This window comes from Stegostoma tigrinum, chromosome 25 (genome assembly GCF_030684315.1).
Source record: "Stegostoma tigrinum isolate sSteTig4 chromosome 25, sSteTig4.hap1, whole genome shotgun sequence".
Taxonomy (NCBI): domain Eukaryota; kingdom Metazoa; phylum Chordata; class Chondrichthyes; order Orectolobiformes; family Stegostomatidae; genus Stegostoma; species Stegostoma tigrinum.
The window spans coordinates 52,502,952-52,521,672 of NC_081378.1; the positions used below are offsets into that span (position 1 = coordinate 52,502,952).

At 42.1% G+C, this 18,721-nt stretch overlaps 1 protein-coding gene across 1 annotated transcript in view; it reads left to right on the plus strand.

Annotated features, from left to right (window-relative positions):
- LOC125463128 (dynein axonemal heavy chain 3-like) overlaps positions 1–18,721 on the plus strand; it is a 556,635-nt gene that overhangs the window by 8,701 nt on the left and 529,213 nt on the right. The window contains 1 exon segment of the mRNA XM_059654753.1: positions 14,921–15,012. Within this exon segment, the coding sequence (XP_059510736.1) occupies positions 14,921–15,012 (92 nt within the window).

Here is an 18,721-nt window from a genome sequence, read left to right on the forward strand (position 1 = left end):
AGTTAATCTTGCTCCTTCCCAGAATTTAGAAACAAATCTAGAACTCTTTTACAGTCTTTCAGTTCTTGGTCTTAGCTATATCCTTGAACCACAAGAATATTAAAACAATGAACAGCAGTAAATCTTAAATCCTCTTGAGCCTGCCTCACCATTCATAAAACCACGGCTGATTTTTTTTTATTGTTAATTACACTATCCCATCTAATTCCAAATCTATCAATCACTTTGACAGTCAAAATCTTTCAAACTCAATAGAGAGTGCAGTCAATGACTGAGCATCCATAGCCTTCTGGTACAGAGCATTCCAAAACAAAAAGAAACCCTTTCGAGTGAACAAAGTTCTCCATCCTGGTCCAAAATTGCTTATCCCTTATCCTGAGACTGTGGGGTCCCCAACCAAGACACTATCACACCTGAGTGGAACATGTTAGTCACGTTTCCTGTTGGTAGTATTTTCCAGCCTGCTTCTCCTGGAGAGAGTTGACAGGGAAACACAGGCTAGAATAGCCATTTAACATTTTATGAGGCTACAATTGTCTAGTGGAAGGACATCTATCCCAATCTAGGGAGGAATTCTGTCATTAACAGTTCCTAGTCAATTGGCTTAGTCTGGCCGATCCTTATTCCCAGCTACCCCAAGTTCAAAAAGTGGGTGGACAGGGGATTAGTGGGCACATACTATATTTTATGATCTCTACTGACTTCAACAATGCTGGCCCAATTCCATAAAATCCCTCTCATTCTTCGAAACTCCAACAAAGATAAACCCTTTCTCCTCAATATCGATTGCCGTTTCATTTGAGAAAATACCCTATTTATTCCTCTCTCTGTTTTATGTCCATTAACCAATCCTTAATCCCTGCTCAATTTTATTCCCAGTGAAATGAGTCCTCAATTGCAAACACGTTTTATGTGGCATATTTTGAGTATATAAATATATTGCACCCCATCATTTATACCCTCAGACGCACCAATATATTTTTCCCAAACATAATTTCCCTTCTATAAAATTTGTCTAGATTTTTTGAGAGTCTTGCAATGTCTCTAATAATACATTTTAATAAATGATTGATAACAGGCTAAATGGTCTATGGCTCCGTATTTTCTCCCACTTTCCATGCGTGATGAAGTGATTTTTGATAACTTCTGATCCACAGGAACTAGCTAATTCTGGATGTTCCAAACCAGTACGGTCCCTGTCTCTGCATCCACCTCTTGTTATAAGTTAGGATGTTGGCTATCAGGTGCGGGGAACTTGTTAGCTTTTAGTCCCATTAGTTCATGTGGTATTGCTTTTTCTTTTAGTACCATCTTCTCAATTACATTAGATCTTGTGTTCCCTATCCCCAGCGTATGTATTTTATTGTGTCTTCTTTTGTAAAGACAGATGCAACATATTTGTTTCATATCCCTACTGCTGCTATTCATCTCATTCTAATTTGGCAAAAGCAAAATACTGTGAATGCTGGAATCTGAAATAACAACAGGAAGTGCTGGAGAAACTCAGCAGGTCTAGCAGTATTTGTGGAGAGAGAAGCAGAGTTAATGCATTCGGAACTGCATTCTAATTTGTCCTATTTCAGTCTAAAAGGCAACAATACTTGCTTTCACTAAATGTTTCCATTTCATGCTTTTGCAATCTGTTTTAATACTTTTTGCTAGTCAGATGCTGTTCTCTCTTTTGTTTTTATATTCTAAAATTCTTCCAATTCTCAGGCTTGTCTCTCTGCTGGCTAACTATAAATCTTCAGTATCGCTGAAAAATAGGCACATTTTGTTGAATGAATTTGTCTTGCTCTCAATTTGTAAGGAATACCAATTTAAAATCAACATTTTTGCTACTTGAGAGGAAAGTGCTAATTGTTAGACACGTTGCCATGAAGAATGCAACAGCTAACAATGATTGACAGTTAACTATAATGATTTGATTACTTTTTAAAACAACTGTAAATGTCCTGTTTTAACCTTATATTATCTGAAATCTCTCTAGTAAGTGATAATCAGATTAACTGGAGATTGCATTTCTTAAGGGAATGCCTATTCATTGAGAATTATAAATTATTTCTTAAATGTTTGCCGCTATTTATCTGCTATAATAAACTTTCAGCCTATCTCAGTTCTCCCGCTTCCTGAAAAGATTGATTAAATGCACGATCACAGTTTTGGAACTGGAATAGTTGTGTTAGTGGCTTATTTTAACTGTGGTTCTGAATGAAATGATTCTTTACAAAGCACAATGGGATTGAAACTCTTACCTCACCCCAGGCAATGGTGCAAAGCCATGAGTTAGATGAATAAGCAGCAGGACCCTGCTGTAGGTGGAATCTGCCTGCTGGAAAGTTTTACAATGATATCTCATTGGAACATAAGAGGCTCTAAGGGAGAAGTGGTGATAGCTGTATCGGGAGAGCTATTAGCGCAGTAAATACCCATCCCCCAACCCTCTTGAATTTACCTTAACCATTATCCCTACATCCTGACGCAACTCGAATGCTGATCCCTTCAACCTCAGGTATTTCAGAGCATTACTTTAGCGCTTCTGCATAAGGCACTGACCTCAAAATCACCTTTGTGGATCTGTGAACAGATGGGTCGCCATGGTGGTAGGGTTGTGATTGTGAGTCCTGTTCAGTCCTCACTGTAAAGGTTTGGGTTGTGAGCTCTTTTCGGGGAAAACAGGAGGTTGCTCATCAGGGACATGTCTTTGAGTCACACTGTGCAGAAGAGGCCATTCAGCCCATCGAGTCATGTTTAATTGTTTTTAATCTACCTGTTTGGTCATGTAATGCACTCCTCTGGGGGTGATAGGATTTGAACTTCGATGTTTTGACCCAGAGGCAGGGGCAATACCACTGTTCAACAAGAAACCCCATGGTTCAAAGGATTTTATCATCTGCTCATTGGGCTCAAAGAGCATCTGATGCCAGAATTTTGCGCAAAGTGCGTGAATGAAAGCACCTTGATAAAAATCTCAAAGTGTTAAACTCTCTGTCTGAAACTCCCCACCCTCAGCTTGTCTCCAGTTCAGTTACACCCAGCAGAAGGGATGAACTGCTCACTGATTTATCCTACACCCAGGAAATGCTGAAGTTTTAGTAGGAAAGGTTTTTATTTGTTCATTGAGATGCCTAGAACAAACAGTTATGATATATCTTCAGTTTGTAATTAGAGACACAGTGTATACAAAAGAGAAAGATAGGGTTAATCTATAGAAATCACTGGTTAGGTTCCAGCTAAAGTGTACTGTTCAGTTCAGGGCATTCATACCTAAACGCGTATGTGAACTCCATATAGAAGACACTAAGGAGAGTTCATAGACAGGTTTGTAGGGATGTGTAGAGACACTGGAGAGGCTGGAGTTATTCTTACAGCTGAGAAGATAAGAGCAGCTTTAATAGAGTTGTTCAAAATATGTGAGGGGTTTGACAGAATGAATACAGAGCAATTATTTCCACTGGTAAAATACTTTTACTTATGTATTTGGTTCCTGTCTATTCAGTATCTATATGTTCAGTACCTGTATATTCAGGCCTGTGTATTCAGGTCCTGTGTGTTCAGTGGAAGATTTGGGAAGGTGATGGCTTAGTGGTATTATCACTGGGCCATTAATCCAGAGACCCAGGTATATTCTGGGTGCCTGAGCTTGAATCCCACCCTGGTAGACAGTGGAGAAGGGTCTTGATCCGAAGTGTCTAACTTTCCTGCTCCTCTGATGCTGCTTGGCCTGCTGTGTTTGTCCAGCTTCATACTGTGTTATCTCAGATTCTCCAGCATTAGCAGTTCCTACTATCTTGGTAGACAGTGGAGTTTGAATTGAATGAAAATCTGGAATTAAGAGTCCAATGATGACCATAATCCATGATAGTTGTTGGGGAAAACATATCTAGTTCATTAACGCCCTTTAGCAAAGGAAACTGCCATCCTTACCTAGTCTAGCCTACACGTGACTCCAGTGATATAGTCCACTCTTAACTCCTTTTCGCAGTTAGGGATAAGCAATAAATGCAGGTCTAGCCAGCAATGCCCTCATCCTGTGAATGCATAAATTGAAATAAGTTCCTGTGTATTCAGGTTCAATATATTCAATTCCTGCGTATTCAGTACTTGAAGATTCTGCATGTGTATTGTCAGTTCAGTGAATTCACTGCCTATATATTCAGTAATTGTGTAATCAGCACCAATACATTCAGGGCCTGCATAGCCAGTGCCATAAAGGTTGGTTAGCTCAGTTGGCTGGATGGCTGGTTTGTAATGCAGCTTGGGGTCAATTTCCACATGAACTGAGGTCACTATGAAGGACCATCCTTCTGAACTGCTCCCCTCACCTCAGATGTGGTGACCCTCAGGTTAAACCACCACTGGTCATCTCTCTCCCTAATGAGGGCAGCCCTCTGGTCTTGTGGGACTACAGAAACTTTAACCAGTTCCTGTATGTTCAGTGTCTATATATGGGACCAGCTCAAGAAAATAATTGGTATTGGGTTTTCCTTTGTGTGAACATTGACATTGTTCTTATCCTTGCTTTCAGATTGAAATTTCATATCAGCATACAGCAAAGTAGGGTGCAAGATTTATGACAAAAGCACATAATTACACATTCAATATTTATCCATTTAATGCAGTGTTTTCTACTCCATATAGAACAGAGAACATTGCAGCACAGTACAGGCCCTTCGGCCCTCCATGTTGCACCGACCTGTGAAACTAATCTGGAGCCCATCTAACCTACACTATCTCATTATCATCCATGCTGTGGCTTAGGCACCAAACATCGTAGGGGTGTCTGTGGCTGCTTACCACCTGACGGCTTCATACAGCTTGTGAGTTCCTCTGGCCTGCTCCATGTTTGTCATACTCATCCACCGCACAAAGCTTCATCAAAAACTGCCTGAACCTTGAGACGCAACATTCTGACTAATGGATCTTTACTATTAAAGGAACAATATTTCTGCAAGAAATTAGATGTCGAATTTGTTTCTTGCATTTTAATTGGACTGCAATTTGAAAACAGGACCTCCCCAATGGCTGTGAAGGAAGAGCCTGCAAAGAGAGATTGCTGGGAACAAATTATAGAGTGAAGGAGTAACTGTGTAGTGGTAATCTTACTAAGCTAGTAACACAGAAGCCCAGGCTAATGATCTGAGCCTGACTTTGAATCTTTCCTCTGCAATGGTAGAAGTTTGAATTCACTTTAAAAACCTGAGATTCAAAAGTTATTGTAATAGTGGCTATGTAATGATTGTCATGAAAAAAAAACCCATCTGGTTCACTAATGCCTTTCAGGCAAGGAAATCCGCCATCCTTACCTGGTCTGGCCTACATGCAACTCCAGACCCACAGCAATGTAGTTGAATCTTAACTGCATTCTGAAATGTCTTAGACAGCCATTCAGTTCAAGGGCAGTTAGGGAAGGGCAACAATTTCTGGCCTCGTCAATGACTCTCACTGCATATTAAAATTTTTAAGATGTTATGTTATTATCTAACATGACACTTCCTTGCTACCTTATGTCAGTTTACCTAAAATGAAGCTGCTATTTGTTTACATGCAACCACACAATCAAGAAACAAGAGTAAGCCACATGACTCTTCAAGCCTAATGCGCCATTCAATAAGATCATGACTGACCCGATTTTAAGCTCAACTCTACATTTCTGTGTATCCCCAATATTCTTTTATCCTCTTGGTCATCAAGAATCTATCCACCGCTGCTTTCAAATTATTTACAGATTCTGCGCCCACTGCCTTTTGAGGAAAAGAATTCCAAAGACACAAACCCTCTGAGAAAAAAAAAATTCCTCATCTCTGTTTAAAAAGGGTGACCCCTGATGACCCCAAGTTCTAGATTCTCCCACAAGAAGAAGCATCCTTTCAACATCCTCCTGGTCGACATCCCTCAGGATCTTATAGATTTCAACTAAGTCACCTCTGACCCGCTAAACTCCAGCGGACACAGGCTTGGCCTGTCTAGCCTTTTGTCATAAAACAATCCGCTTATACCAGGGATTAGACAAGCAAACCTTATCTGAAGCAATGCATTACTAACATTCCATAAGTACAGTGACAGTCTTCCAGAAATTGATTTATCTGTGTCTGTACAACTGAAGTGTAACCTCCCCACTCTTGCATTCAAATCCCCTCTCACTAAACCATAAACATTCCATAAGGTTTCCTGATTGCTGGCTTTACCTGCATCCTAAACTTCAGTAATTCATGCACGAAAACACTCTGATCTCTCTGCATCTCAGAGCTCTGCAACCTCTCAGCATTCAGAAAATAGTCTTTCTTTAAAATTTTCTGCCAAAATGGACAATTTCTCACTTTTCCACATTGTAACTCATTTGCCAAATCTTTGCGCACTCATTTAACCTTTCGATATCCGTATGTCCTCCTCACAACTCACTTTCTCACCTATCTTTGTGTCATCAGCAAATTTAGCTGCCCTATCTTTAGTCCCTTTGTGCAGATCATTTATAGAAATTGCAATAAGTCATTTCTCAACACTGACCGCTGTGGCACACCGCTCATGATATCCTAACTGCCTGAAAAAGACCCATTTATTCCTCTCTGCTTTTTGCTAGTCAACCCATCTTCTATCCATGCCAATCTACATATATTAGCACCAATACGGTGAACTTTTACTTTCTCAAGTAACCTTTAATGTGACACCTAATCAAAATGAAAGAAAGAGCTGTGGATGCCGATGATCTGGAACAAAAACAGAAATTGCTGGAGAAACTCAGGAGATCTGGCCGCATCTGTGGACAGAAAGCAGAGTTAACCTTTCAAATCCAGTGAACCTTCCTGGGAACCAAAAAGTTCTGATATGGGGTGATTGGACCTGAAACGTTAACTCTGATTTCTCCCCACAGATGCTGCCAGGACTGCTGAGCTTTTCCAGAAATTTCTGTTTTTGTTACTGATTTCCAGCATCCGCAGTTCTTTCGGTTTTCACTTATCAAATGCTTTTTGGAAATCTAAGCACAATACATCCATTTGTTCACCTTTATCTACAGCACAAGTTACGTCTTTAGAGAGCTCCAGTAAATTAGTTAAGCATGAGATTCTTTTGACAAAGACATGCTGGTTCTTTCTGATTACCTTAAACTTATCCAAGACCCATGATTTAACCTCTTTAATAATAGTTTCTGACATTTTCCCTGTGACAGATGTTCAGCTAACTCGTCTGGTGTTTCCTGCTTTCTGCTTCTCTCCCTCCTTGAATAAAGGAGTTACATTTGCTATTTTCCAATTTAAAATTTACTTCTTCAAATCTAATGTTTTTTGGGCAATTGAAACCAGCTTGCCAACTATCTCTCTGGCTTATGTTAAGGCTGTAGCATGAAATTTATCGTGATCTGGGGACTTGTCAACTCATAGTTCCAACAATTTACTCATCACTACTTATCTGATAATTGCAATTTTCTTGAGCTCTTCCCTCCCTCTCAATTTCTGATTCACAGCTATTTCCAGGACACTACTTGTATCCTCTCTAGTGAAGAAGAGCTCAAAATATATGTTCAATTCATCTGCCATCTCTTTATTCTCTGTTACCACTATCACCATCTCTGGATATGTTCTGTCCCACCGCCAGGGCAGACACAGCAGACATGGCAGCACAGCAGTATACAGTTGGGAGGGAGCTGCCCTGGGAGTCTTCAACATTGACTTTGGACCCTGTGAGGTCTCGTGGCATTCAGTCAAACTAATTCTGCAGATTCAACACTTTTAATTTATTAACTCGTCTTTTCTTAAGCCATCTGAATAAACATTTCCTATCTGTTTTGAAATTTTTGGCTGATTTTTTTTCCCATGCACAAATTTTTTCCTTTTTACTGATCTTTCAGTAATTCTTTGCTTTTTTTAATATTCACATCTTACCTGCCACCTATCTTTGCAGAATCAAATGTATTTTTTTTGAGTTATATACTATCTTTGACTTTTTGAGTTAATCACAGATGGTGGGTCCATCCATTAGAATTTTTCTTATTTTTACAGATATATCTATTCTTTGTTTTGCAGAATATCCCCTTAAATGTTTGCCACTGTATCTCTATTGACCTATCCCATACCGTAAATTTCAGCTCACTTTTGCTAGCTCTGCTTTTAGGCCACATAATTGTCCTTGTTTAAATTCAAAATGGTAGTGTTGAACCCACACTTCTCTCCTTTAAACTGTGTGCAAAATTCAATCGTATTATGGTTACTGCAGACCAGGGTCACTTTCACTGTGAGGTCTGTAGTTAGTTGTGTCTCAATGGTCAAAACTAGGTCTCGTGTTGGCAGCAGTCTGGTTGGTGCCATAACATGCTGGTCTTAGAAATTGTCCCAAAAGCATTCAATGATTCTCCATCTAGATTACACTTTCTTATCTGATTTTTATAGTCTATGTGTAGGTTAAAATCCCCCCCCATGAAAATTGCTGTACCTTTCTGACATGCTTCCAGTTTTCTTCCTTAATATCCTGTCCAACCATTTGGTTGTTAGGGACCTGTACACATTTTCCATAAAGTGAACTTTTGCCTTTATCATTCCTCATCTCTATCCAGACTGCTTCTATCCTGAATCTTCCTGAATTTAGGCATTCCCCTTCTATTGAGCCAATATCACCTTCAGTTACAAGAGCCACTCCTGCAGCCTTTCCTAGCCTCCTGACCTTCTGAAATGCCAGATTTCTTTCAATATTCAGGTTCCAATCTATGACACCCCATGGTCACACCCCAATAATGCCCACTGAATTGCACATAATTATCTCAATATATGCTACTAGTTCATCTGGACAGGTTAACTTGACTAGCTTACTGTCACCCTCAGCAACCACTATTTGTAACTATGACATCGATTTCCCATGAAAGTGCTCCTGCTGTGTGTTGTTGGCTCTCAAGGCAGGCAATGTGATATTGCCACGACACTATTAATTCATAGGCCAGATAATGTTCTAGGACCTGGGTTCAAATCCTACGATGGCAAATGTTGGAATTTGAATTCAGTAAAAATTCTGAAATTAAGACCATACTGACAGCTATGAAACCATGGTGGATTGTTGGTAAAACCCATCTAGTTCACTAATTTCTTTTCAAGGAAGAAAATCTGCCATCCTTATCTGGTCTGGACTACATGTGACTTCAGACCCACAACAATGTGGTTGACTTTCAACTGCCCAATGAAATGGCCCAGAAAGCCAGGCAGTTGTAAAAAAAATCACTGCAAAGCCTCTGAAAAGGAATGAAATGGACAGGCTACCTGGCATCAAACTAGACAATGGAAACGGCAACAGTAGAAACAGCCCTGTTGCCCCTGTGAAGCCCTCCTTACAAACTTCAGACGGCCAGTGCCAACATTGCGAGAGCTGTCTCACACACTCATCAAACAACAGCCTGAGATAGCCATACTCATAGAATCGTACATTACAGACAATATCCCAGACACCGCCATCACTGCCACCAGCAGAAGTGCAGCACATCGGTACACAGCCAATAGGGAGTTGCTCTGGGAGTCGTCAACATTGACTCCGGACCCCATGAAGTCTCATGGCTTCCGGTTAACATTAACAAGGAAACCTCCTGTTGTTTACCGTGAACCGCCCTCTCTCAGCTCCTCTATGATGAACAAAACTTGGGGGAAGCACTGAAGATGGAAAGGGCACAAAGTGTACTCTGGGTGGGGGATTTCAGTGTCCACCACCAACAGTGGCTCAGCAGCAGTACTACTGATTGAGCTGGTCAGGTCTGAAGGACACAGATGCTAGACTGGGTGTGCGGCAGGCAGTGAGGGAACCAACAAGAGGGAAATACATACTTAATCTCATCCTTACCATCTGCCAGCTGCAGAAGCATCTGTCCATGAGAGTATCAGTAAGAATGACAGTCCTCGTGGAGACAAAGTTTCACTTTCACATTGGGAATACCATCTATTGTATTGGGTGGCACTACCACTGTGCTAAGTGGGACAGACTGTGAACACATCTAGCAGCTAATGACTGGGCATCCATGAGATGTTTTGGGCCATCAATAGCAGCAGAACTGTACTTTGACACAATCTGCAACACCATGGCCTGGCATACCTCAACCATTCAACCTCTCAACCATTGCATCAACCTGAGCACCAGGCATCCTTGAAAATGAGGTGTCAACCTAGTGAAGCATTCAACAGGGCTACTTAAAAAAACACCCAAAAGAACTGTGGACGCTATAAATCAGGAACCAAAACAAAAGTTGCTGGAAAATAAACTTGCCTGGCAGGGGAGGCATATTGATCAAGAAGAAGGTTCTCCCAGGATGAGGCTATCCCATTGCACTTCAAGCTCAGCAGGTCTGCCAGCATCTGTGAAGAGAAATCAGTGTTAACATTTCGGGTCCGGTGACCCTTCTGCAGAACTGATGATAGCTAGGAAAATGTTGGTTTAAATGCAGAAGATAGGGAGGGAGGAGGAGGTAAGGAGTAATTGATACGTGGGGATAGAGCCCAAAGTGAGAGAAAGGTAGTTGGACAGACAAAGGAGTGGATGACGATCTGGCTCGGAGAGTGAATAGCTGTTAATGGAAACTGTTAGTGACTAACAACAGGTAGCGTGTATTGGCAGAGTATGTGTTTACAAGGCCTGGTGTGTGGGGTAGGGGGAATGAGGTCATGGGAGAGTTCAGACCCTAAAATTATCGAATTCGACATTGAGTCCAGAGGGCTGCAGGATTCCCAAGCAGAAAATGAGGTGTTTTTCTTCCAGCTTGTGCTGAAGTTCGCTGGAACGTCCCCTCAAGCCTGAGACAGAGATGTTGGCCAGGGAACAGGGTGGTGTGTTAAAGTAGCAGGCAACAAGTAGCTTAGGGTATTTTTTGTGAGCAGAGCATAAATGTTCTGCAAAGTGGTTATCCAGTCTACACTTTGTTTCCCCAGTGTAGAGGAGACCACAATGTGAGCAGCAAATGCATTAGACTAAATTGTGGGAAGTGCAGATGAAGAGCTGTTTCACCTAGAAGGTGTGTTTGGGCCCTTGGATACCGAGAAGGGGGGGAGGTAAATGGGCAGATGTTACACCTTTGGCCGTTGCAGGGGAAGGTGCCGTGAGGCTGTGGGGGATTGTGGAAGTGAAGAAAGAGTGAATCAGGGTGTCCAAGAAGGAACAGACCCTGCAGAAGGTGGACAATGGAGAGAAGAGGGATATGTGTCTGGTACTGGTATCTTGCTGGAGATGGCAGAAATGACAGCTAATGATCTTCTGGATGTGGATGCTGGTGGGATGGCAGGTAAGGACAAGAGGAACCCTATGACTGTTGCGAGAAGAAAGAGACGGGGTTAGGGCAGAAGTGCGGGAGATGGGGTCAGGCTCAGTTGAGGTCCTTGTTGACAAACAGGACTACTCACATGCCAAATAGCATAAGCAGCAAGTGATAGACGGAGGTAAGTGATTCCACAATGAATAGATCAGATCCAAGCTCTGTGGTCCTGTTACATCCAGTTGTGAATAGTGGTGGAAAATTAAACAACTCACTGGAGGAGGAGGCTCCACAAATATCCCCATCCTCAATGATGGAAAAGCCCAACACATTAGTGCAAAAGATGAGCCTGCAGCATTTGCAACAATCTTCAGCCAGAAGTGCCGAGTGGATGATCCATCTTGGCCTCCTCCAGTAGTCCCCAGCATCACAGATGCCAGTTTTCGATTCGCTCCTAGTAACATCAAGAAATAATTGGAAGCATTGGGTAGTGCAAAGGCTGTGGGCCCTGACAATATTCTGGCAATAGTACTGACAACTTGCGCTGCACAACATGCCACACTCCTAGCCAATCTGTTCCAGTACAGTTACAACACTGACATCTACCCAGCAACGTGGAAAATTGTTTAAGTGTGTCCTGTATACAAATTCAACCCGGCCAATCGCCACTCACCATTCAACTCTCGATCATCAGTGAAGTGATGGAAAGTGTCAGCAACTGTGCTATCAAGCAGCCCTTACTCAGCAATAGCTTGCTTAGTGATACTCAGTTGGTGTTCTGCCAGGGCCACTAAACTCCCGATTACAGCCTTGGTTCAATCATGGGCAAAAGAGCTGAATTCCAGAGGTGAGGTGAGAGTGTCAGCCCTTGACACCAAGGCTGCATTTGACCGAGTGTAGAATCAAGGCGCTGTAGCAAAACTGGAATCAATGGGTATCAATGTCGTGGGGGATATCATTGACCAGAAATTAACTTGACTTGCTACATAAACACAGTGACTACAAGAGCAGGTCAGAGGCTAGGAATAAAAGTAACTCACCTCCTGACTCCCCAAAGCCTGTCCACCAACTGCAAGGCACAACTCAGGAGTGTGATGGAATGCTCCTCACTTACTTGATTGTGGGCAGCTTCAACAACACTCAAGAAACTTGACACCATCCAGGACAAAGCAGCCCACTTCATTGGCACCACATCCACAAGCATCCCACTCCCTCAATCACCGACGCTCAGCAGCAGCAGTGTGTACTATCTACAAGATGCACTGCAGAAATTCACCAAAGATCCTCAGGCAGCACCGTTATATGATGACTTGCATCTAGAAGGACAAGGGCAGCAGGTACATGAGAATTCCTGTCCGCAAGTTCTCCTCCAAACCACTCACTACCCTGACTTGGAAAAATGCCACCATTCTTTCACTTTCACTGGTTAAAAATCCTGTAATTCCCTCCTTAATGGCATTGTGGGTCTAAGTACAGTACATGGACTGCAATGGTTCAAGAAGGCAGCTCACCACCACCTTCTCTTGACTTGATAGAGGTGTGCAAAATGATCAGAGGTATAGATAGAGTTGACAGCCAGAGACTTTATCCTAGGGTGGAGGTAGTTTTTACAAGCGGGCATAGTTTTAAAGTGAGTGGAGGTAGATAAAGGAGAGACGTCAGAGGTAGGTTCTTTACTCAGAGAGTGGCAGAGGCTTGGAATGCATTGCCGGAGAGGGTAGTGGTGTTGGTCTCATTAGGGGCATTTCAGTGGCTATTAGACAGGCATATGGATGATAGTATAAGGTAGGGGTGGAGGTTAGATTATCCTGAGGATTAGGGTAAAAGTTCGGCACAACATGGTGGGCCGAAGGGCCTGTACTGTTCTATGTTATATGTTCTGTGTTATATGTTCTATGTTCTCAAGGGGCAACTGGGGACTGGCATTAAATGCTGGTCAGCCAGTGATTCTCAGGTCCAGTGAGTAAATAATAGACAACTTTCTTTATCTTTCTCTCTCTCTCCCTCTCATCCCATTGGTCTGTCTATCTCTTTAATCTTATCAGTTGAGTGGAGATTCCAACATTTGGCTGAAAACCAACTCCTGAGCCCCCACACATTGACAGTGGAAGCCACTCAGTAATGTTACTGGAGCTGGCTTCTTCATTGACTCACCACTCACAGAGGATGGTGGCACATGGACAGCGGAGTGAGGGGTGGGCTGGGATGTATGGACAGGCAGTGAAGGTAAAGAAAAATAAATACAAACTTCATCGAAGGCACACTGATAATGTTATCTAGAGGTGTGATGAAACGTTTACAACCAAACCCATCAGCTTGGCGAGCGTGTCTACAATCTCAAAATAAATACATTTTATTGAGACCCACGAACGTCTTACCAGCTCTGAGGTGAAAGTTTTCATCAAGAGTGTTTTCACCTGTCAGTTTTCACATGTTAACCACTGGCAGATTGTCTGTTTGCCTTACTTAGTCATGTTCTTAAAGTGATGAACTCATGTGACTTCAAACATTTTCTGCGTTGAATAGATTCCCTGCATTATTATTAGTTTAGAGTGTTTTGTCAATGGGACCCACCACTGATCAGCAGGTTATATGGGGCTTGGGTTACAAACCATCGATGGCTTGTACCTGGGCCAGTTTCCTGCCGCCACTCCTCACTTATTTTTTCTGAATCAAAGGCCCTGTCTTTCATAAATGTAATCTATTGCCTAATAGCAATAGGTACAATTAACATTAATTAATTAGATGTAATTACAAATAGCAGGGCCCAAGTAGACAAACATGTATCCATCAGAATCTGGTGCAGGACTGCTCGATTCTATTCCCAAATACTGTGTACATCATCAGATCAGATGCCTCCAATGAAAAGGCCATATTAACTATTTCGTAAGGATTACCTTATACGATGAGAATGTACATTAAAGAGAACTTCATACCCTGAGTCACACTGATTCTGCTCATTGGACAGAATTACTAACATCTAGCAGTCACATAAAGATGGGAGGTGGTGAGTATTAAAATAATCCCTCAGATTTTAGCCAGAGGCTCTCATTACTATACAAATCCCTGATACTCTTCATCCTGCTTTTATCATGGTTTGATGGAGTAAAGGTACATTTAGGATTTTAACAGTTGTTCTATGTTACAGCTTAAATAACTAAACAAATTATTTACTTCAGTGTGTGAAGCCTCCAAAGTGTTTTAATGTTTTCGTGACTAGATCAAGTGAGATATAAACGTGAGGTGCTTTTCAGTTCGGTAAGGTAACAGAATGTCCATAAGACCGTAACAAATAGGAACAGGAGTGGGACATTTGGCCTTCTGATCCTGCTCCACCATTCAGTAGGATCATGGATGATCCAACACTCCTCAAATCCACTTTCCTGCCTTTTCCCACAGTGCTTGATTCCCCGACTGAGCAAAATTCTATCTGTCTCAACTTTTAATATACACAAGGACTCTGTGTTTTGAACACAAGTAACTTCTTTTGTTTTGTAGCTTTCTACAGTCTTCCTCCATTTAAGTAATATTCTGTTATTTTGTTCTCCCTTCCAAAATGAACAACTTCATATTCATACAACTTCACAACGCAAACAAATCCATACTCACACAGTTGTCAGGAATTATTTGAAATTGCTTTTACAAATATGAGCATGGGAGGATGATGATGGTATTAATGACCCCTGGACCATCCTTTCTTTTGTACAGCCAGTGTGTAGCCAGACCCCAAAGATCCTTCAACGTGGACCTTTGACTCAAGCAGCTCCCTGGAAAGAGGTGAAGTTTTATCGAAATGTCAGGTAAAGTTCTTATTGTCATTTCCTCTTGATTTCACCACTGCCTTTTTGGGTAATGGTTATGACGGCATTCTGCAGTGTTACTCATTCTACCCTTGGAGAGTCACATGAATGGTCATAATAGATTCTGTTGCAATAGCACTCATGTACATTGGTGATTTATTCACATGATTACAGGAGGAGTTTATATTTAGTTAGATCATTCCGGTTGTTATTTCAATGCCTATAATTGTTCCAGAGTCTGTGATTGCCACAATACTTACAGTAATAGGCCATTGTGTTTGTACTGAAAGAATTATTTACACAAACTGCTTTTTTTTAATCATCCCCTTGAACCACCCCCTCCCCCTCCCCACAAACCAAGAAACACAAAGAAACAAAAACAACCTTTTTTGGAAATCAGGGACTATTGAACTGGTCAAAGACTCCAGTTGAGCTTTTGATGTCTTGAGAGGTTGTCATGGTCCCTGAATGAGATGGAAAAGTAGTCATTGTTGCATTTCGCTGAAATACACTTCAACTTCCACACAGCAAGCTGCCAAAAACAGCAAGATGATCGTGATGAGATGATCTGTTGTTAATGATGTTAGTTGAAATCTGAGGCAAACCCCTCTGCTTCTGCACAATGTCACCTTCATGCCCACCTCATTCAGGTGTATCATTTGTAAGATGGTGCCTCCAACAGTCAGCTGCACTGCATTGGAATAGCAGCGTAGCCGACTGATTCAAAACTCAGGCATTAGCTAACGAGCCAAGGTCTGCATAAAATTAAACTAGTGATCACAATCTGCCTCCAGTTTATCAAGTCTGGGAAATGAAATCAATTCATAGTTTCATAGTGCTTATTTCCCACCTCCAACTGGTGAGTTGAGCTGCCTTCTCGAACCATTGTAGTATGTAGGACACTCAAAATGCCGATAGGGAGAAAATTCCAGGGTTTTGGCCTAATGACAGTGAAGGGATGGTGATATATTTCAAAGTCAGAATGATGAGTGGTTTGGAGGGGAACTTGCAGGTGGTGATGTTCCCACAGATCTGCTACTCTTGCCCTTCTAGGGGGTAGAGGTCTTGGGTTTGGAAGGTGCTGTCTGAGGAGTGGTGGTAAACTTCTGCAGTGAATCTTGTAGATGTTACACTCTGCTGCTGCTGCTGCTGCTGCTGACTGTCAGTGGTGGAAAGAGTGAATGTTGAAAGTTTTGGATGGGGTGCCAATCAAGTGAAAGGCCTTATCCAGGAGGGTGTGGACTTCCTTAAGCCTCACAGGATCTGCATTCATCCAGAGAAGTTTATTTGGCATTTACAGCATCATTCCAACTTTATAAAGAAAGCCAAGGCTAGCTGCACTCAGAGCAGACAGTTCACCTCCAAGTTTATAACACTTGCTTTCAAAAGAAACTTGACAGAATAAATTCTTCTTAAAGGCGTATTTTGTAACAATATATCGTGTGCCTTATTTAGGATTGGATCAATATACACATGTCCCACCTTCTGTGTGGGATCAGATCAATATACATACATAGATTCATCAATTCATTCAGCGTAGAAAAGGCCCTTTGGCCCATCCAGTCTGCACCAAAATAACTACCAGTAAAAGTAAGATAACGAAATTTGAGGCTGGATGAACACAGCAGGCCCAGCAGCATCTCAGGAGCACAAAAGCTGACGTTTCGGGCCTAGACCCTTCATCAGAGAGGGGGATGGGGTGAGGGTTCTGAAATAAATAGGGAGAGAGGGGGAGGCGGACCGAAGATGGAGAGAAAAGAAGATAGGTGGAGAGGAGAGTATAGGTGGGGAGGTAGGGAGGGGATAGGTCAGTCCAGGGAAGACGGACAGGTCAAGGAGGTGGGATGACGTTAGTAGGTAGGAGATGGAGGTGCGGCTTGGGGTGGGAGGAAGGGATGGGTGAGAGGAAGAACAGGTTAGGGAGGCAGAGACAGGTTGGACAGGTACCATTAAAAGTACACCAGTCCCAATTTCCTGCACTTGTCCCATATCCTTGAATGTTATGATAGTTGAAGTATTTATCTGAATATCTTTCCACGGTTGTGATGTTTCCGGCCCCATTACCTTCCTAGGCAGTGCTTTCCAGATTCCCACCACCCGCTGAGTGAAAAGGTTTTTTCCCAAATCCCCTCTGAATCTCCTGACTCTTATCTTAACACTATGCCCCCTCATGATCGACCCCCCAAACAACAGGAACAGCTGCTCTCTACTCATCCCGTCCAAACCCCTCATAATCTTATACACCCTAACCATGTCCCCCTCAGCCTTCTCTGTTCTAAAGAAAGCAATCCAAGCCTTTCTCGTCTCTCCTTATAGCTAAATATCCTCACCCCAGGCAACATTCTGGTGAACCTCCTCTATACCCCCTCCAGTGCTATCACATTGATCCTGTAGTGTGGTGACCAGAACTGTACTCCAGCTGCAGCCTGAACAACACTCTGTACAACTGCAACATTACCTCCTTGCTCTTATAATCAATGCCATGACTGATGAAAGCAAGTGTCCCATGTTCTTTCTTAACTATCCTATTCATGTGCTTTGCTGACTTCAAGGATCTGTGAATAATTATTCCAAGATCCCTGTTTCTCTTAGTTATCCAGTGTCCTGTCATTCGTTAAATACTCATTCATCTTATTTCTTCTTCTTTTAAAGTGCATCACCTTGCACTTGTCAGAGCAAAATACCATCTGCCACTTGCCTGCCCATCTAAACACTCCCCCCACATTTTCCTTTGGTACACTGATGGACACCGGCCTCCAGCCACTCAAACAACCAACTGCCTTTACCCTTTGTGTCCTATTACTAAGCCAGTTTCTGTTCAATCTCACCAAGTATCCCGCAATTCCACGTGCTTTAACCTTATTTCTGTGATGGCAACAGCATCATATTCCTATGTGTCAACTCACACCTCCCTCAGCACCCTTCTGAGGAAGGCTCACCGTACTGGAACTGTTAACTTTGTTTTCTCCTCCACAGATGCTGCCAGACCTGCTGAGCTTTTCCAGCAAATACTGAAGGTGACACTGGTTCAGATTCATGAACATTGTCATATCCGCATTCACTGTATTGCTGTGCTTGTGTCTGCAGCAAGCTGTGTGCTATAATAGTAATCATTACAGTCAATCTGTTTATCTTGTACAATTATGTCATGCTGATGTTTTATCTTTAATGTGGCAATCGCTATAATATGGTCTCAGCATAATTAATGTAATCTGTATCACAGCAGGTTACTTCTTATTTGGTGATGTGTTACTATGCGCTGTTCTTACAGTGTATATTGCTGGGATGATAAAGTCATCCGTCAGCGAGGCATGATGCAGGTCACAGTGGGCCAGGGTTATTTTCAACTATACCTGCATCAGGAATTAACATCATTCTCCAATGTCTCCAACCTGTGCACACAGCAACACAAACCCCATCGCAGACAGAAAGCTCAGCAATAATCTTGAAATCCTAATGATCAATTTGATTCAATGTGCCTTCTTTTTGAGGACAGGATGTATGTGTGTACCAGACTGTGGCTGCACGTAGAACCAATACAGGTGTTGAAATAGATTGTGAAAGTGTTTTTCGTGATTAATGGGAATGCTCAATAGTCACCCAATCAATTCTGGATGAACTTTCCAAGGCTGTTACAGTTTTGTTACACTTTTGGTTATTACTCTCAATATTTCCTCATCTAGGAGCTGGAGTGTTGTGTCTACCTCAG